Source organism: Aedes aegypti, chromosome 1, assembly GCF_002204515.2.
Source record: "Aedes aegypti strain LVP_AGWG chromosome 1, AaegL5.0 Primary Assembly, whole genome shotgun sequence".
Lineage (NCBI taxonomy): Eukaryota > Metazoa > Arthropoda > Insecta > Diptera > Culicidae > Aedes > Aedes aegypti.
Window position 1 is genome coordinate 203940481 of NC_035107.1, and position 22254 is coordinate 203962734.

General features: G+C 37.4%; 1 protein-coding gene across 1 annotated transcript in view; it reads right to left on the minus strand.

The window, feature by feature from the left end:
• LOC5578978 overlaps positions 1–20901 on the minus strand; it is a 43655-nt gene extending 22754 nt beyond the window's left edge. The window contains exons 1-2 of the mRNA XM_021857296.1: positions 20451–20901; positions 2034–2903 (exon numbers count right to left, since the gene is read on the minus strand). Coding sequence (XP_021712988.1) covers positions 2034–2903; positions 20451–20603 — 1023 coding nt within the window. The 5' untranslated portion in view covers positions 20604–20901. The remainder of the gene's footprint in view (positions 1–2033; positions 2904–20450) is intronic.
• Between the last annotated feature and the right edge of the window lie 1353 nt (positions 20902–22254).

Consider the following 22254-nt stretch of genomic DNA (forward strand, 5'->3'; position numbering starts at 1 on the left):
GGAAACTTAAGATTCATCCCAAACATTGAACTAGTATCTCATCGATTCAGAAGGAGTTCATTCATCTGTCTCATAAATAAATAAAGGAGCTTTCATTCTCAGCATGAACATTCACATCATTTGACAATGAACCTAATCTTGCAGCTGTAGTGAAAATTATCACGTATCATCAACCTTGGAAAACACTTATTCTAGGGTCAGTGTTCCCTTAGTGGACAGTCCCCTATAGTCGCACTAGTGGCTTTTTACGGCCGTTTTGCTATGAATCTTTTCAAAATATTTTTTGACATGAAGGTCAGGAGCTATTTATCTAAGTACAATTGATACACAGCTTGATTTTGTTCAAAAAATGATCGAAATAATTAGTTTTGCTTAAAATTTGACCTCCCTTGCGCCTATAGTTAACCTATTGTTCCTATAGTAGCACTACTGAGAGAAACTATTTTTTATTATACGAAATAATTAATGAATTAAGTACTTTTTTTACATCAAACAAAAGCTTTTGATCCACACTTTGAAGGAAAAATATAAAAGCTTTGTAAAAATACGGTTTTGATTACTATTTTGCCAACGCCGTGATGCTAGTGCTACTATAGGAACAGAAATTTGAAATAGTGCTACTATAGGCACATGTATTCCTATAGTGGCACAACCGATAATAAATGAAAACATATGATTTTTCGCAGTTTTCATATTTTTCCCACAAAACCAAGATAAAAAGCTTTCAGATGATGTAAAAATAATGACGCTAGCGTTATTTTACAATTTTATACGAATATTTGTTCTTAGCTATGCGGCTATTGGTACATCGACCCTACCATACCAAAAACATGTGCAAAATTTAATCCAAATCGAAGATTATCGAGCACGATTTTTATTTTTTTTTTTCGACTCATTCGGGGTGGAATTCGTCTTATACAAAATCTCGTCAGGAACCGCACTAGGACTGTTATAGATCACAGATCAGTCAAGTTAGTAATCCAAACAAGACTTCTTCAGGAATCCACCAAAAAGCAATTCTCAATGAATGTATCCAGAATGTCATTGAAAACCAATTTAATCTTCCAAGAAATTTCTTAGAAATCTTCTAGCTCAGTTTTTCTTCAATCGCTAGCAATGTGCTCAAATTTTCAAGAAAAAAAAGCAGAATCTTATGAAAAGATGTCATCAAAAATGTGCAATGAGTCTTAATAGAAATTCATAAAGCATCTTATCAAGACACTTGCCGGGAATCTCTAAGTGCCGTAAGGACGCCATTGCTCCATTCACCGCTCATTGAATTGTTTTGTTAAATCTGAACAACTTTTCGCAATAAAAGTTATCAGCATGTATTAGTATACCGAAATGGATTGTATCAGAATGAAATTCATATGATTTTGTATTATAGATAATTTATAAAAATATATTTTTAACCGGTAAACGTAAGTTTAACAATGATTTTATTATGGCAGATCGCAAACTGCTTCTAAGCTGCCACGATTCAGTATGTTGTCGTGCTTGAGGTACAATGAATACAACCAGCTAATGAAAGTAGATTAAACTAGAGCTGTATATAGGGCCTCATATTTCGGATGAGCGGTGAATGGCGCCTTAAACCTGTATTATTGGCATACATGGCATTCGGTACTATTATACATTTTTCACATTTCAGCTTTTTTCCTACAAAAACAAATGTTGAATCTTGCAGCCGATATTTGACAGAATTTTACATGTCGAAATGCTGTTAAATGAGCGGTGAATGGCGTCCTTACGGTACTTGTGTAAACACTTTCCAATGATTTCAATGATTTTCCGGTCATTTTGTAATTCTCGGGTTCCCTGAATAGATGAATTTGGTCTAATTTTACTGCAGTTTAGTGTACAAAGCAATTTAAATATTTTTATCCGTGTAGTTGAAGAGATTTGTAGTAAAGGCAGATATGTAATGGCGAACTCGCCATGGGCAAACAGCCACTTACTTAAATAATAATAATGTAATTTTAATGTTGTAAATTAAAAGAATTTAAATATAAAACAATGAAATTATTACTCACCACGGCGAAATTTAGGTTCGACGTTCCGGCATGTAAAATCAGATCCCGCAAACCTTCGTCCAGGAACTTCTGCACCTTCTTCGTTTGTTCCATGGTACTGAGAGAAAACGTGTCGAATCGACCGCCCATGGGATTGCGTGGGTTCATCGGTTGTGCCAAAGGCTGTCGATTGCCGTTACTGATATTGAAGTGCTGTCGAAAAGCGCCTTCGAAGCCTCGAACTGGTGGTTGATTCGGTTGCCGCAGAGGCGACGATGTGTGGAATGAATTGGCGGCAAATGGATTGGGGCGGGCCAGAAGACGCTCTGTTGGAACGGTTGTGATGAAGGTTTGTGGCCTTCCACGTCTACCGTCCAGGTTTGAATAGTCGGTTATCTTCAGGGGTTTTAACACGGAACCACTACCCTGTGGAGAAAACTCAGTTGTCTTCCAGCCTCGTTCCATACCACTAGTATTACTCGGTCCAAAACTATTATCATCGGTGCCATTCAATACGGATTGATCAATTTGTTTATCGCCGATTTGCGTCTCCTGTGCCAGGAACTGATCCGGGTTAAAATAACCGTCATCGTCATCATCATCTTCGATGACTTCCTGTTTGACCTGGCAATTGGAAGAGTCATCTTCTGGCTTTTGTTCGCCTTCTATTTTGCTCAATTGCTCATCATCCTGTTTGTCTTCGCCATCGCCACCATCCTTTTTTGTCTCAACCGGATCACTCGTAAGACCTATCCCTGTGAAGAAATTTGTTCGTCGTTTCCGCAACAATTTGTCGTTTTCCACGCATTTTATTTTGTACTTGAAGAAGGCTTCAATGCTAACGACGCAGCTGGTACATATTTGTGCATTATGGTCGTCACGAAAGCTTAGCTGAAAAGAAAAAAAAATCGAATTTTCTATCAGATGCTTGTATACAACGCGAATAAAATAATGTTATTAAACATCCCGGGATCAAACATTAGCTGTACCTAATATTTCAATTCGCCATATCAGGGCAACAGTTTAACCGATTTTTTAAATTGTTTCACGTATTTTATGTCTTTAATCCATATTTTGGCACTATAGGATTTTTTTTATTGATGTTCAAATCTCCCCTAGAGCAATTAAACCAATGCAATTTTATTTCGCATACTGAAGCTAAAAACTACCAGAATAACAACGAGAATACGCTGCTTCCTAGACAATAAATAGTTTGAGGTTTTTCATGTATAAACATGTGAAACATGTGAATTCTGTGGCAAATTAAGCACTTAAATTGCCATACAAGCTGGCACGCTTGCATGTAAGTTGGCTGAAATAGTCAAATATTGCATTTTCAACAGTCAATATCTCAAAAACTAGGCGTGGTTTGATGTTTTTGAAAACGGCAATGGATTCAGCAATCCTTAACTAAGTAAATAGCGGTATTTTGGTGCTTGAGACATAAACGTGTTCCACAGTGTAAGATGACGCATCCATTACTAGTAAAGTACATTGAATACGATCTACCATTTGGAAGTTCTATACCAACTTAATGAGGCATATACTGCCGTGAATCGCAGGTCAGTCCCATCTGTAAAAAGTAGGGGATGAAAAATTGACTGGAAAGTTTTCAAACTCGTTTTCCATACAAATATTCAAAAAAAATCCAGGAGATTAAACCATGTTTCGATCTTAATGAAACTTTCACAACTTTCTTTTCATTTCGTTCAAAATATTGAGATGAATAAAACACGGTTCAATTTTGTGTTACACGTTGCGGAAATCTGCAGTGGGACTGACATCCGATTACTTTTCATCATGGGACAATTCGACTTGGTGTTTTTTCCTTATTCACCGAACAAAAAGTGTCGTCTCATTAGTGCAACTGAAAGATTATTGGAAGTTATGTTGAAAAACGATATCAACTCAATTTTAAACAAAATGCAGATGGGACTGACTTGTGATTCACGACAGTATAAGTTGTCATTATTTTTAATTGTAGTAACTTTTCGTTCTTGGCGAGTTCGCCACTAATTACAAGGTAAAACATTTCGTAGACCACCCGTCCCCCAAATGATGGACGTCATTTTTGAATGTTCTCTAATATGCGTACCTAATTGATTTGGTTACAGCACGTTGTATTTAGGTATCATAAATAGTAGAGATCTGCCTGACACGTGATCTACAATAGTCACTAGTGAAGGTAAAAAATATTGTAGGAAATGTACAATGCATCGTAATTAAGGGATTCTCAAAACTTATGTCTAATTCCGAAATACAGAAACGTACAAATACACTGAGTGCTTCTGGCATCTTTATATTTCAAGAAAAGCGTAAAATAGATCGTAATCTCAGATATGAAATCGAGTTTCATTACGCTTCAGAAAACTTTCAAGTCAGTCTCTGTGCTCATAAAAAACATACAATAAATCTAAAGAGCAGACACAGACAAACGTTACCAGCACCCCAAATGGCAGCACGGTTCCGAAGATTATATTGCGTTTCTTAGTAGCGCAGGATTTCAATAAAAACTTTTATGTTACCAACCAACCAGTACAAGTTTTCTTAGCTTGTAGGACTTGTGCATACAAAATACATACACTCAAAAGTGGAATCGTTTTACGTCATATACTAATACAACTTACTCATGCAAATCGATACGGAATAATTTGCAGGAGGAAAAAACTTCAAGCATAATTTAGAAAACAAGAGAGACAGGCAAAAGTTCACACAGCGCTCATCGTTTTCCCATACACAGGGCTGGTAGCAAAAAGTGATGCTCAAAAAAGTTATTTTAGTGACCAGATTTGAGAAATAAGTGACCAAATAGTGACTTTCAATACTCGAAAAAGTGACTAAAAGTGACTTGAAAGTCAAAACGTAATCAGTTTCATTTCAGTTTTATTACACTGTTTTACAATGAAGAAGGGAATATCCAATATGATCTACTGCAGGTAGTAGGTCTAGTTTAGTACCAAATTTGGAATTTTACTTTTACTTGGATTTTACTTGGAATGACATCCTAAAAATTATGCTAAAAATCCTAAAATTGAATTCATTGCAAATTGTATAGGTCTCAAAGCTTTTCCATGACTTCAAGTCGATAAGAATTTAAGATTTTGTCTATAGACGCGTTCACATATATATGATCTAGTTCACGATGTATCTTTGCTTGTTGACGAGTTCACGTCTGCTGTTCACGGATACGAGAAAACAAAAAAATATAAACGTATAGATGAAGTTCGATGTAATGTATTATTCACAGAAGGATTCTTTCTAATTAGCTTTATTAGGTTCTACTTTAACCCTCTCTTTCCCATGGTAGCACAGGTGATCCAAATATTTTTGAAGAAAACTGAATATATCGAATTAGTACGATTAGATCAATAATGATTGGAATAAACTTATACGCTCGTTTTTCTTATCTAACATCGAAATAAGTGACACAATGGTCCAACTATTGAAAAACAATCAACTAACTTTTGATTTCCATTCAAAACATTTTATAATGATTTTGAATAATTTAGCCTATTTGCAACAGCTTCTGTTTAAGCACTTCTTTTAGAAACGCCATTTTGACTGCTAAATTGTCGAACAAAGATGTGGGAAAGAAAGGGTTAACGCTTCTACCAAATAATGTCATTATTTTGTGTAACCACTTCAAGAATACGGAAAATGTAATATGTGACCATTAACCATGAATATGATTGAAATACTACTTGAAACCAAGAAAGAACAAATGGTTGACTGAAGCCTGAGTGAAATTGAAATTTTCCATCAGTAAGTTTGTTGGGAGATACATTTGGCGGAAGGGACATTTAGCATATAGACGAGAGGCTTAATAGGATGTTCTTCTGGGTTATGCTGTAAAATTAGTTATTAGCATTTAGCTTCTAATATTTCAATCATAATTACTTGGATAATTTCATTATTCACTTGGCATTGGGTCGAATTGTCATAAACTATGCAACAAAAAATACTTGAAGACTGCGAATATTCTTGTCACTGAGTGTGTAAGTGGTTTATTTTATTCCTGAGAAAGTGAATCAAAAATGAGCAGAGGATCTGACTCCCCACATTTCTTTGAATCTTGCATGCTTTTATGATTTCATAAGCGATTCTATGAATACGATAAATTCTCTGAAGCATTTCTGTATTACAATTCTTCTTAACTCATGAAAATTTAGCTCAAAATAGTTGAAAAAAGTGACTTTTTGACGAAAAAAGTGACTTTAGTTGAAATGGCTTCAAAAAAGAGACTTTGAAGTGACCGGCTTAAAAAAAGTGACCAAGTCACTAAAAAGTGACTCGCTACCAGCCTTGCCCATACAGAAATGTGAGCTTTTTATGAAAACTCGTAAACTTCCTGACCCCTTCCCTTATTTCACTTCCATGCCTTGCCACACATTGACGGTACAGAGAAGCTATATTTTCCCTTCACAAAGTTGGTCCCTTTCCATCGCCAGGTCCCCTCCTACGCCTTCCTCTAGCCTCATGCATGAAAAAGACAACAAAAAACCGAACATGAGCCCAAATGAGATCGAACAAGAACCAAAAAGAGGTCATTTTAGAGCATCCGGCCAAAATTTTCTCTATGGATATTTTTAGTTTTTTTTTTGCAATTTCTCATCATAATAGGCTGTTTTTCATCACGCCAATCTGTCATGAAACGGCCTACTTTCCTGCACTGAAGTATGCAGTGCGGGAATAGTCATTACCTAACCGAAACCAGTGCTGTAATGATTCATTACGCAATGCTTTCTCATTACGCAACTGTTTTGAGTTGCGTAATGAATCATAACACAACATTTTTTCAGAAATTGTAAACTAATGGTGAATGCATTCCGATATAATTTCTGATACCCTCAAGTGGCCTTCAACGAAATTACAAAAAATGTTGTAGGTACGTAACTCGTTGCAGAACTCGATTTTTACAGCACTCGTAATTATCCAACTCGGCAAGCCTCGTAGGATAAATTTACGACTCGTGCTGTAAAAATCATCGTTCTGCAACTTGTTCCATAAACTACTATTTTTTAATGACGATATAAGCGAGACATTACGATACAATATTACAATTTCAGAACAAACTACCGTAAGGACGCCATTCACCGCTCACTCAATAATTATGAAAAATCAGGACAAATTTTCGCACCAAAAGTTAATAGCATGTATTAGTATACCAAAATGGATTGTATCAGAATGAAATTCATATGATTTTATATTATATATTAGTTACAAGAAATAATTTTAGCCTGGTTAAGGCGGTAAAGATGAATTTAACAATGATTTTATTATGGCAGATCGAAAAATGCTTTTTAGCTGCCACGTTATTATGTGTTTGTTGTACTATAGTACAAAGATAACAACCAACTAATGAAATTTAATCAATTCCAACTAGTGCTATATACAGGGTTGCATACTTAGGATGAGCGGTGAATGGCACCCTGAACATGTATCATTGGCATACATGTTATCCGGTACCATTATCCATTTTTCACATTTCAACTTTTCTCCTACAAAAACAAATGTTTAATCTTGCGTCTAGCGCAAACAGTTAAGAAACATATCAAACAACCGATTTTTGAGAGAATTTAACATGTTAAAATGCTGTTAAATGAGCGGTGAATGACGTCCTTACGGTACATAATTCAGGTATTTTCCCAATGTTTCCTTTAGGTATGTACTGCCCATAAAGGAATAACTGTCCCATATGGAAGAAGTGGGCGCTAAAAGTTTAAAGTTTGTCTTCTCATACAAATGTTTATAATTTCTTTGTACATTTATGCATACCATATTTATTTAACATCACAGCATAGTTAACTTATTTTGCTTCTTTTGATCAACAAAAAATATTAACTTGAACACAATTGACGTTTTGCGGTTGCTATTCAGTTTAAAAATTTATATAAATAGAGATTATTATGCCTTTATTTTTCAATATGATAGTGCATCAACTTCATATTTGCCACAACATGTTCAAACTAAGTGTGTTAATTTTTATATGCGTATTTTTATATACTTTATATATTAAAACATTAATGATGTGACCAAATAAGGTGTTCAAAAATCAATATGAGACTGATCAGTGTGCATCGTACCTTCGTGCTGTGGGTACACGAATTCTCTCTGTTCTTGGAAATTTTTGTAAAACTACTACTCCGGAATGCGCACTTTCTTCCAAGGGTGAAATGGATAATGGTGATAATTACATCAAAATGAGCAATCAATTTGATGCTCTAGACAACTTTTCCGAACACCAAAACGAAGCATTCTCTAACCAAGGCTCTTTGATTCAAGTGAGGAAGCAAAGAATGCAATCTACCTTTCTTAAGAATATTATTTAGTTCACTTTAACAAAAGTGATCCAAATATTATCAAATCTTTACAAAAAGCAAGACTTATGTTCGACGTCCGTGTGACATTTCCAGAAACCTGGAGGAAATTACCAGAACCTCACTCAGTGCCGTCGGTACCAAAAGTGGGGTCATGGAAAAAACATTGCCACATGGTTGCATGAATGCATGATTTGCGGAGGTTCTTCTCACGCTAAGGACGTCTGTCCTGTGAAGGATGATACCACAAAGTTGGAATGTGCAAATTGCAAGGGCCCTCATAAGCCAACTTTTGGGATTGCCCTTCGCGTAGGCGAGTCGTCGAAGCTCGTGCCAGGCAGATGAACGGTAATGTCCGTTACGGTAACGGTCGTTTCTGGAATTTGCCTGGTAGAGTATCGAACAATGCTCATTTTTCAGTTAACGATCACTTGATTAAGAATCATACCTATCAGAAAGATTATAATCATGCTCATTCACAAACTAATTTTAATCCGTAGGGTAGCCGCTCAAACCTTTTAATTTCGAATGGATATCGTAGCAGGTAATTTAAACTCCTGCCCTTTTCATACTACGAGTAACCGTTCTAATTGTTTCAAATCAAATAAAAAAGAAACCCGGCCCCCACAGGAAGCTTCTACTCCACCTCTTCGTCTACCGAAAATTCCAACGGAAAATAATCAGATTCAAGTAATATGTCTCCCTCTGATTTTATTTTTTAACTGAACAACTGATGCAAATGATTGATGCAATGTTAAAAGCCACCACTATGACTGAAGCAGTTCAAGTTGGTGTAAAAATTACTAATCAAATTGTTAATGGATTACGTTTTCAGGGCTGTTACAAAAATCTTAAAATCGTTTCCGCGAAAATCGCGACTTCAGAAATTTGATACGCGCCTAGGAACTCCAATCCGCGCCTAAAAAAATCTGTTCATTGACATATTTACAACTCATTATAAAAAATGCGTGAACGTGCTTGATCAAAAACTAGTTCTTTATGGTATTAAGTGATTATTTTCGCCTTATCTTAAAGTACACCCGATTCTGTTTTTGCACGGGGGATGCGTACCGTGCAAAAAAAGTTTTCAGTTCAAAATTTCAAAAACCGTGCAAAAAAAAATAACACCATTTCTCGACGTTTCATGTAGAAATAAGGTTTTGGCGGAAAAAAATGTATGGAAACTTATTTTGCACGGCCGTGTAAAAAAAATCCGTGCAAAAACAGAATTGGGTGTATCTACAATTGAGGAAGACAAGTTGGTATACGGATTTCTGTCAACACTAAGGGTAGAGTTAAACTATGAAATATATTTAACTTACTCCAGTTGCGCCACTAAGCAGGAAAAAAGACAAAAAACTGAAAAATCCAATAATTCGAGTTTTTCATGGAAAAAATCGTATTCAACAATATCACTCGAAATTTATTTGCCATCAACATATCAATATATTTTTTATGAAAAATTGTGCAATATAATAAATGGTAGTGCCCAGTTTGCAACTATACTTACATGGATAGGCAAACACCACCATATTATTTAAAAAAAATTGGGAGACTTACGGCTATCGGCAACCAAATTTCAAACTCCAAATACACAGTATTTTATGATCAAAACACATCAATGAAAACATTCAGATGATTCTTTGTTCTGCCCGCTTCCCGCTGACGAGATTTCCGAGACTAAACAAACAATCATCAATTCAAATGAACACGCCTCAAAATTCGACTGAATTGGAGCTGCCGAACAGATTCGCCTGCAGCGCTTATGGGAAATTTGCCGAAGAGAATGAGGCTGCCGACAATAGTCACACTGACAAGAGATGTTCGGAGCGTTGTCGAAGCGTTTCCAAAAGCATTTTGACAAGTCTGTCGGTGCAAATGGATAGAGGATTGAGCAACGCATAAAATGTAAACAGACAAATACGGAATTTGTCAGCTGATGTGCGAGAAAATTACAAAAGAAGCGCGGCATCGGCTTAGACTGCCGAGAATACGTAAGTTCCCCTGTATGGTAAGAATTTTTTTTTTTAATATTTTTAACAAACTTCTGTTTTTATGAAAATTGTTAATTTTTTTTCAGTAATATTCATAAGTCATTGGCAGTAGATTGGAGTATACATTTAAACTCTCTCGACACTTGACACAAAATGCCCAACTATACAGGGCAGATTATGAGGACCTTACTATTTTACACAAAAGTATTGAAAATGTAATATACATACAGTTGTGCTCAGAATAATACTAGTGAAAGCCGATTTTCATACAAAATTCTCAACTTTGGCATGCTGTAACTTTATTTTCCTATGAGCAAAACACATGAAATTTTGACAGAGATCTCTAAATTTTTCTTCAATTTCATTATCACAATATTCGTCATAGTACTGCACACTTATAAAAACTAATATTACGTACGTAACGTAAATTTGATGGCATTAAAACTTAAATATACGTCATTCTTGTAAAGTTACGTCCAATGTGACTGAAAATCTTTGTGATTCGAATAATATTCAGTCCATTGGGACGAAAAATTACGTCATTTGTGACTTAGATTCACGTCATTTTACTTGCTTCAACATGTCGGGAACATATGAAGTAAATTTCAAAGATTTTTTTATTAAAAGTTAGGCATCAGGTGGAATCGCTCAAAATAATAGTAGTCTTGATATCAGGGGCTCATTCATTTATTTCATAACGCTAAAATTGGCCATTTTGGACACCCACTCACCCCCTTGTAACGCTTTTTGTATGAATATTTTTCAATTTTTGTATGGGCCGTAACATCGTTAGGATACCCACCCACCCCTTCAGCGTTATGAAATTTATGAATGGGCCCCAGCTGTATTATGTTTTTTTTTAAATTTTTCTTCACTCATCGGTGTTCAACAGTTTTCTCCTAAGTTTATAAATGATCCATTTTTTATGACAACATTGTTGCTGAACAAAAATTTACTAAGCAAAACTACTTTTATTTTGAGTGATTTCACCAGTTGCTAACTTTTTAACCGGTGTGTTGTGGTGGTGATTCAACCGTTGCACTGATTTGCAAAGCAGATTGTAAAATGGTTTTATGGTGATCAGCTTACACTGCAAGAGGTTTTATTTAGTTATATTAACATCAAATATTGCATTAATTATACATACAATTTTTAGTGCTGCTTCCCATTAAATTCATGTAATTTGTATCTTCTAGATTTACAATACTTATTCTTCACTGACAAAACTCCTAATTTGACTGCGGAACTATCTATTGTTTTAAACTTTCCTATCGATCCTAAGATTTCATAGGGTAACCAACTATGACTGCAGCGCCAACACTCAGCCAGAGTGTCCGCATATTATCCGTACAAACTTTGAAGGTATGCATTTATGTAATCAAGCTGAACAAATTTGGCATTCTTACACGGTTTCATATTTTGACATATCAGAAATTCTGATTTCATAAATTTAAAAGTCAAACCAAATGTGGTGAGTGGTCTTACTGAGCGCCCTTTTCTAAGATTTTTAACGGAAGAGAAATGTCCTTCAAACTCACAGGATTTGAACGGTTTAATTTTGTATTTCCAGTTTATCTTAAAGTCAAAAACCTATAGATCGCCATCAATAGAATAGAATTTTAGATTAGTGTCATTAATAATTATGAAATCACGACTGTATATAACTGCAATTTTTGCCGCATGATTTGGGAAATCCGCGATTTTCGCGACATAATTTTACTCACCCGCGATTTTCGCGCTTGGCTGGCCAAATCCGCTACAAATCCGCGAAAATCGCGAAATCCGCGAGAATCGCGAAATCCGCGAGAATCGCGAAATTCGCACCTGTTGTAACAGCCCTGCGTTTTTCTAATGGATCCAAATAATAATTTAAATATTTTAAATTGGAATGCTCGTTCTTTGAATGGTAAAGAGGACGAGCTGTTTAATTGTCTAACAGCTAATAACACACATATAGCAGTTATTACTGAAACTCACTTGAAATTCAAACTTAAAAGAGATCCAAACTATTTTGAAAATTCCAACGGCAGAATTTTATTTAATGAGTGCTCTTCAGGATATTTCTCAATTCAATACCCTGATAGCCTTACATGTTTTCCCTCTTCTAGACGATTGATTTGGTCTTAACCGACTGTCCCTGTTACATTTCAATTATCCCATGAAGTGATTCTCAACCCTATTAGCTCCACTTTCAATTAGTTACGAGCCGACTGGAATATTTATGAAACATATATTGACTCTAATCTTGATGTTAACATTTATTTGTAAAAAACACTTGATATTGACAATGCTCTCGAAACTTTAACACATTCCATTGTTGAAGCCAGAGGCATTGCAATTCCAAAAAGTGAAGCAAAATTTCAATCCTTGATTATAGATGATGATCTTAAATTCTTGATACGTCTTAAAAACGTGAGAAGAAGGCAATTTCAACGCGGTCCTGCTATGAAAATTATATGGCAGGATCTGCAGAAAGAAATTCAAAAACGATTTTCACAATTAGGAAACCAAATTTTTAAAAATAAAATTTCTCAATTGAACCCTGGCTCTAAGCCCTTTTGTAAATTATTTAAAACTTTGAAAAATCCTCAAAAGCCAATACCGGCATTGAAAGAGGAAACAAATTATTACTAATTGCGAAAAACTCAAAAACTTGCTATACAGTTTGAAAGCGCGCACAATTTTTGATTCAGGACTTACTAGTCCAATAGAAAATCAAGTTACTCAGGACTTCGAAAACATTCTCAATAAAGATAACGTTTTAGACAATTCCTGGGATACTGATTTGGAAGAAGTGAGAATTATTATTAAAAAATTCAAAAATATGAAAGCCTCTGGCGATGATGGAATTTTCTACATCCTCATCAAGAAACTTCCAGAAAGTAGTTGCTAAAGTTGTACCAATTTTAAAAACAAGTCAAAAATCCTGCAGAAGCTTCCAGCTATCGTCCAATCAGTTTGCTTTGCTCCATCAGTAAACTTTTTGAAAAGGTTATTTCGAACAGAATGATGGCCCACATCAACGAAAAATAATTTTTTGCCAATGAACAGTTCGGATTCCGCCATGGACATTCGGCCACTCATCAACTTTTACGTGTAACAAATTGGATCCGTTCCAACAAATCTGAAGGCTATTCTACGGGTCTTTGTCTTCTAGACAAAGAAAAAGCATTCGACAGTGTTTGGCATGAAGGTTTGACCATAAAATTTAAAAACCTTAATCTTCCAACATACATTGTTAGAATAATTCAAAGTTATCTGTCAAATCATACACTTCAGGCTAATTATCAGAACTCCAGATCTGAAAGTCTTCCTGTAAGAGCTGGTGTTCCCCAAGGCAGCATTTTGGGACCAATATTATACAAGATTTTCACATCTGACTTACTTGAGTTACCTCAGGGATGTCAAAAATTCTTGTTTGCGGATGACACAGGCCTCTCCGCCAAATGACGAAGTCTGCGTGTCATCTGTAGTCGATTGCAAAAAAGTTTGTATATTTTTTCTTCATACTTTCAAAAATGGAATATTTCTCCTAATGCTTCCAAAACTCAACTAAAAATATTCCCACATAAACCAAAAGCTCTTTATTTGAAACCTTCAAGTAGACATGTTGTCACGATGAGAGGGGTTCCAATAAATTGGTAAGATGAAGTTAAGTATCTAGGGCTCATGCTAGATAAGAATTTAACTTTCAAAAATCACATTGAGCTGAATGCTCTCAATGCCAAATGTAACAACTATGAAAAATGTCTTCTTATTAATAGAAAATCAAAACTTGGTCTTAAAAACAAGCTTTTGATATTCAAACAAATTTTCAGGTCAGCCATGTTGTATGCTGTACCAATATGGACTAGCTGTTGTAATACCAGGAAGAAAGCTCTGCAAAGACTTCAGAATAAAATTTTGAAAATGATTCTGAAGCTTCCTCCCTGGTATAGTAAGTACCAATGAGTTACGTAGAATATTCAATGTTGAAACATTCAAACAAATGTCAAATAAAATAATTTATAATTTCAGGCAAAAATCGTTACAATCTTCTATTGCCACGATTAATGCGTTATATATTTAGGTTAAGTTAGGTAAAGTAAATTGAAAACGTGTTTTTTTTTTCTTTTATAAGCAGGTAAAATCAACTCACCTGTAAAAATCTGAACTGCTACGGCAAATGAAATGTAATATGTTGTTAACAAAATGTTGATAAAATCTTAAATTTGTTTTACCAAAATAGGATGATAGTGTTGTCTAATAACACCGAACACCTAGATATAAGAAATTAATGTAATGTTTGGAATGATACTAATAAAGGAATTAAAAAAAATGGACGAGTACAGCTTTCCAGAGAAGCTCACAAGATTGATAAGAGCAACGATAAACGGTGACGGCAGGATAGCTTGAAAATTTTGGGCGAACATTCCAGTTCGCCGGGGACTTCGACAAGCTGATGGACTTCCGTGCCTGCTGTTCAGTTGGGAGATTTATGCCACAGCCATATTTGAGCCTATTTCATCATCTACCCGATGGGAGAGGAAAGGGAAGGGAAAGATGGGAGAATAGGAGTGGGGTCCTTTGACAAGGAAAGATCACATAAGCGAAATGAGAGCATGTAGCTCCATAAATACCACAATGTGATCAAACAGCGCCCAAAAAAGGGCACACTGCAAAACGCATGAGCGTAACGGGAGCCTACACCTTATTACCACAGTGGTTTAGAATAACAGAAGGGCCTGAAGATTCAGGATTCTGGAATCAGTTTCACTTAATAATAGTGTTTACCAAGTAATTGGAATCGCATTTGCGCAAAAACTGGACAGTTACATATCAGGTGATACGAAGTTTCATAATCGGAGTCACAACTATCACACACAAATGAGTCAGCACGCTGAATATTTGCCATGTGATAGTTGAGTCGGCGGTGGCCTGTCAACGCTCTGACCAAGAGACTGCAATTTTGCTTTCACAGATTTGTTAAATACTCGCATAACATATTATCTCGCCCTTAAAGCCATTGGTAACCATGTGTGTAGTTCATTGTTTCTGAGCATTTGAATGGATTTACACGTTATTTAACAACGCTATGGTGAAGAAAGGATCATTTTATACCTGTCAGTGATGTTGGTTTGGATGCTTATTCATTCATTTTCTCAGAAACGACGAGCTACACACGTGGTTACTTTGTCACCCTTGGAGATGGCTCAGTAATGTACAGTTTCGTTTGACGACACGACTCCAAACTATTCCAATATTGCTTGTGCTGAGTTTCCGCCCAAGAATTTATCTGAAGCTTCACCCAGTACTTCGAAATGGGAATAGCCGGCTCAGGGCCAATGAAGTCATGCGATGCTCCATCGCGAGCAAGCTCATCAGCCAATTAATTTCCGGTGATGTAAGAATGACAGATACAAGGTTTACAGAGTTGACTGGATTCAGTTCCTCAATTTGAGTTCGACATGCGATAACAAGCATCGACCTTGAGTTGGCCGAAGCAAGAGCTTTTCTAGCAGCCTGACTATCTGAACAGAAGTATATGACTTTACCCATTACGCATTGTTGAAGTGCTGATTGCATAGGAGCAAATATTTCCGCCTGCAAAACGGTGCAGTTTCTACCAAGTGAGTAAAACTGATTCAGCCTTAGCTCACGAGAATATACACCTGCACCAGCTTCACCTTCAAGAAGGGAGCCATCAGTGTAACATATTATATTGTTTGATTTCTTTCCAAATCGCCAGACGTCCACTCTTCCCGTGAAGGGAATTGTGTGGTAAATGTCCTGTAAGGAAAGTAACAAGCTATTGTGAGATCACTTGGAGCAAGGACCATTTTGTCCCAATTTACCAAAAGTGGAAACAACGAAGTGTGTGTAGATCTACGATTCACTGGATTTTTCTTTAGTAGATCCAGTACCCATTAACGGTAAGAGCAAAAAAGTGCTTCTTGTTTAAGATGTATGTGTAGTGGCGCAACGTCGAAAAGGGCCTCTGGAGTTGTAGAAAACGCGCCAGACATCGCCATCAAGCAATGTCGAGAAGAGATGTCGATTTTTGAGCATTTGATGAATCCAATTGGTAATCATTGTAGGTGGCCCATGGTTTCGTGCGGCTTCCAATATGGCATCGAAAGACACGTTATCAAAGGCACCCTCAATATCCAAGAAAACACCCAAGCAGGATTGCTTCTGAGCGAATGCTTTCTCGATATCGTATACAACTTTGTGTAAAAGAGTCACAGTGGACTTTCCAGATTGGTAAGCATGTTGATTGACATGAAGAGGCATGTTTGCCAAATAAACATCACGGATGTGATGATCGATAATGCGTTCCAGACATTTCAGAAGAAAAGAGGTCAGACTGATTGGTCTAAAACTCTTCGTTTCTTCACACGACGCACGTCCTCCTTTCGGGATAAACTTTACAGTAATATCACGCCAGGATCTGGGAATGTACCCGGTAGCAAAACTGCTTACAAGTAGCTTTTTCAAAACATGTTTAATAAACTCAAATCCCTTCTGGAGCAGAACAGGATAAATCCCATCCGCTCCTGGAGATTTGAAAGGAGCAAAACTATTAAATGCTCATTGAATCGATTCAGTAGTTACTATACAGCGAGCCAAAACCATGAAAAGACATTGGGTTCATTCGTAGATGCTATATCCACACATCCGGGGAAGTGTGTACTGAATAAACATTTCAAAACTTCTTCATCAGAAGAAGTAAAATCACCATTAGGTAAGCGAATTTTGTTTACTTCGTAATCTTTAGATTTTGCAAGGATTTTGTTCAGCCGACTAACTGGATTTTGTTCAGGAACAAACTGGAAACAATTGTACAAAGGTTTTTCCAGCCGGATCGTTCAGCAGAACGAAGAGCCTTCTTGTAAGCCTTGCGATCCGACTTGAAGGACTCTGATCCAGCTGAACGGCGTCTGTTCCAACTAATTCTACATTGTTTCCTGAGTCTAGTCAGATCGGAATTCTACCATGGGGTCCCTCTTGTAGTCTTCACAGACCGCAGATGACATGGTTCTTCAAAAGCTTCCATAATGTAGGACGTTGTAGTATCCACGGCATCATCCAAATCACTTGGATTTTCCATGGACGGAGAATATCCATGAAATTTGGTCGCAACCAATTCATTGTAGAGTTCCTAGTTTGTGGACCGGGGATTCCTAAAACGCAAATTCTGCGCAGTTACATTTGACTGTTCAAAGAAGATGTAGCGATGATCAGATAATGACTCCTCATCTGATACATGCTAATTCGTCAACTCGTGACTGATTCTATTCGAGCAGAGCGTTATGTCTGACATTTCTTCTCTATTAGATACCATGAAGGTTGGGCGATTGCCTATGTTAAGTAATACAAGATCTGTACTACTTAAGTATTACATCAGACCTCTCAAATTGATATTTAAGCTTCCCCAGATGACGTGATGAACATTGGCATCACTGCCCACAATCAGCGGAAGGCCTTTTGTTACGCAGTGTACTACAACTCGTTTGAAGTCATCCGTTGGGGATAGTTTATCATGTGGTAAATATACCGAACAATAGGCTATTTCCTGTTGAGGTCACCAACAGAAACATCGATTGTGACAACACATGCATCTCTGGAGTTTAACTCAGAAATGAGTGTAGCAACGATTGCGTTATTAACGAGCACACATGCGCGGGGCATTGAGCGCGAGTTTGCCATTTCAAGTTTGCTGAAAGTAGCAAAAACTGGGTCCACAAGGTTATCTGGATAAAAGTCCCCCTTGCGAAAGTAAGGTTGTTGAACTAGCGCCACTTGGGCTGTACCATTTTGCATGAGTCTGCAAAGATTGATCGTTGCTGTTCTTTTATACTGAAGATTGATCTGAGCTATCCTAACCTTAGCCACTACCCAAACTAGGCAGGATGAAGCTTTTTGCAATCTCAGCACGAAAAGGACCAGCAGCGAAAAAATCAGATCGGTATCTATTGAAAGTCGCCAAAGGCGAAAAGGACTTACACTGTGTCCGCAGAAATGCGAAACCATATAGGTGATAATTAAAATTAAACAGCAACATATTCATAATCCCATCATTATTTGGCCTCAGATTTGAGACTGAAGAAGGGCAGCCGATTGTCTCGGAGAAACACAAGGTCACCTGCGCTTTTGCTCCGGGTAGCACAGGAAGGGCACATTGCTGCAAAGAGTGCCCACAGGCTCCGTTTGCGGTTAGGTTGAACCCCCTAACCATTCATTCCTAGGCACGGTACGCATTACACCATAAATTAGGGGTCACCTGTGAGGTGGACTTTTACCATCGGAACAGGCAGTCCGTAGTGTTAATTCTTAGCCAATTGAAACAACCGCTACCGACACTACGCGGCTATCTAGGCTGCTCGGGAAAAGGAGGTTAATATTGATGATTAACTCCTGACGTGCCCAAGCAGCCAATATAAACTTTGTATTTCTTACAGGTTTCCTGGTGCATATTGTTGAATTTTTTTCTGAACTGAATTATTTGTCCTCTAGTCTAGCAGGTCTAATCTAAACACAAATTTGGTAATTACATAATTGAACATACTTGTTTTGCGGGAAAAAAAAATCAGTTCGATTTCATGAAGGTTGCCTAGAGTATGCTAAAATTGAGCATTTTGTATAAACATCGACATGCGCTACTATTTGCCGAACAGCACTGCATATTCAAATTCAGAAAGCTACTAGATAGGGTGCAGAGCTTCTTGGGCACTTCCATGATTCACTTTGGCATGGGGGATTTTTGTCGGCCGAATTTTCTGAAACTTTGCGATACGAAGAACATCAATGAAACGCATATTGTGGCCGAATATGAGCTCAGTAGCTTTTAAAAACCCCACTGCCGAAGTGAATCAAAAGTGCCAAGAATAGAATCCGGCTCCCTACTAATATGGAAGTGGGTCATTTTTGGACACAACTTAGATTCTTCTCCATTATTCCAAAGATACAAGTAACTGGAAACATTTTATTTTCGAGTAATAGAGGACACATATGACCTTTATTTTTGATGTATTTTTAATTCGATATATCGTACGATATTGATAGTTCTTTTTTGCCAAATTGATGAGATAACAGTTCTCTATAAGCATATAAATCACTGCATTTAAGCTTTGTAAAACCTGTGATAAGGTGATAAGACCAGTATTACAACAGAGCAACAAAAAAATCATATTCTATTTCAAGGTAAAAAGCACAGCATGTATTCTCCTTGAATACCTATCTACTTAATCGATTTGACAACAGCAAGTTGTTTTTGGATATCATATAATGGTACAGTCGTTCAGTTATGCTTCACACTTGATCTACAATAAAGACTAGTGGAGGCAGTCGAGGCAATGAATAATGTAGGAAATGGACAATGTATTGTAATTAATAAGGGTACCTCAATACATATATCTAATTCCAAAATACAGAAATGTACAAACACACTGAGTGCTTCTGGCATCTTTATATTTGAAGAAAAGCGTAAAATAGATCGTAATCTAAGATATGACACCGAGTTTCATAACGCTCCACAAAACTTCCAAGTCATTCTCTGTGTTCATAAAAAAAACACAGGCAATAAATCGAAAAAGCAGACACAGACAAACGTTACCAGCACCCCAAATGGCAGCACGGTTCCGAAGATTATATTGCGTTTTTTTAGTAGCGAAGGATTTTAATAAAAACTTTTTATGTTACCAACCAACCAGTACAAGTTTTCTTAGCTTGTGGGACTTGCACATACAAAATACATACATTCAAAAGTGGAATAATTTTACTTCATACTAATACAACTTACCCATACAAATCGATACGGAATAATTTGCAGGAGGAAAAAACTTCAAGCATAATTTAGAAAACAAGAGAGACAGGCAAAAGTTCACACAGCGCTCAGCGTTTTCCTATACAGAAATATGATAGCTTTTTATGAAAACTCGTAAACTTCCTGACCCCTTCCCCCATCCTGCTTCCGTCCCTTAGCTCACACTGACGGTACAGAGAAGTTATATTTTCCCTTCACAAGTTGCTCACCCCCCGGGGCCCCTCCTACGTCTTCCCCAAATAGATATGCCCTGGTCGGTTCCACACTTCCACCCCACCGGATTGCTCACCTCGCCCTAATGCCCTCCCTGTCCCGTACTTACCGTTATGGTGGTGCAGTCGAAAATTTTGTGAAGCAGCGCCTTGTTCGGAATGCTGGCTGGCGGAAACAGCGGACACAGCTCGGCCGACTTTGTGAAGCACAATCGACAAAACTGGCCCTCATTCTGTTCCGGGCGGAGGTCGTTGTCGAACATTATTCCCCCCACAGACCCAGAAATTTTATGCCACTTTTGCGACGTTCACCACACAAAACACTCACAACTCAGGGAAACTATCGATCAACACGAAGGCTAGTAGCCTAAAAGCCACGGAAACACTTCCGGAATCTGCTGATGCCGACGGTTTTGCGGTTGGCCACTTTTTGGGGGGCTAATTTTACGCGACGACAAAACTACGAAACGACGGAGGCAGTCATCTTTTTCCACCAACTTCACTTTCGGGATGGATTTTGACTTACGAGCGACTCTTGACACAATCGCTTCTCACACACTGACTGACGAGACGATCGCACGCACACATGTGAGCGGACCGGTGTTGTGTGCGTGAGCGATGGCATGAAAATAAATAAAAGCGAACGACATCACGGCAAAAGTTTGTTGACATTTTGACGTTGGCACAGCTGGAAGCCGAACAGATGTGGCACTTGCGAAGAATAGTTAAGGTAAGAGTCTGCGCGAGGTAGCAACATTAGCTGTGTTCAACGAGCTGCTCGAACTTGGTTGCAACCACTTGCGAGTCAGCTTTTGGTGTTCATTGAGCCACTCCAACCTACTTCGAGTCGCTCGGGTTTGTGTTCATTGAGCCGAGTCCAACCAACTCCGAGTCGCTCGAAACAGGTTGGAAGCTAGAGTCCGAGCTAGTTCAACCAGCTCGCAGTAGCTCGTGTTTTTGACGTTTAAAACGTAAACATTGAGAAAAAAAAGCAAAATTCCGAAGCGATACGGATTGTTAAGTGCGCGAATTTTTTTTCACGTGGAATTCCGGTAAATTAGTAAAAAGAGTAAAAAGAGCGTTCATTGAGAAAGCAGCTTGGAGTTGCTCGAAGTAGCTTTGACAGTTATTTGTTGACAAAAAATACGAGCTAATACAACCAACCCCGAGCAAGTTCGATCAAAGTCATTGAACACAGCTATTATTAACCTTCGGGCTGTCGCGCTGTTGTACTTTGTACAACAGTTGTGATTTATATGCTATCATATTGCAACAAAGATATCTATCGACACCAATCCAAAATGTATTCCTCAAGAATCTTCTTAAGAACAATACTCGACAGTTTTTATTCACAGTATGGCCCTTTATAATACGGTAAAATCAACAAAATATGTACATGCAAGTCGCATAATAATGAACGCACTATGTACGGTTCGAGGAAACCACAGATTGAAATCGTCATTTCTTAAAATCCAGATAATATAGAAACTTGGGGTCTTTATTAAAGTTATTCTGGAGGTGAAGCGCTATCTGATGGTACCTCATTTAATTCGGAATTTGACCGCTAGGTGGCACTAGTGGGCATGGAAGTTTTACTTTTGTTTTGGAGATATTTCAGGATCCTGACTATTTAGATGGATGTCGTCTTCGGCAAAGTTGTTTAGTAAGTTAAGAACTATCATTTTTCGAGCTAGTTGATTCAAAATTTTGCCACTAGGTGGCGCTAGTGAGCATGAAACTTCTGTTTGCAGATATCTCAGGAGCCTAACCACTTAGAAAGATAGTGTCTTCGGCAAAGTAGTTCAGTAGCTCAAGGACTATCATTATTTGAGCCAAGAAATAGGGTATTTTGCCACCAGGCGGCGCTAGTGTGCATGAAATTTTGTTTTGCGGATACTGAAGGATCTCAACTTT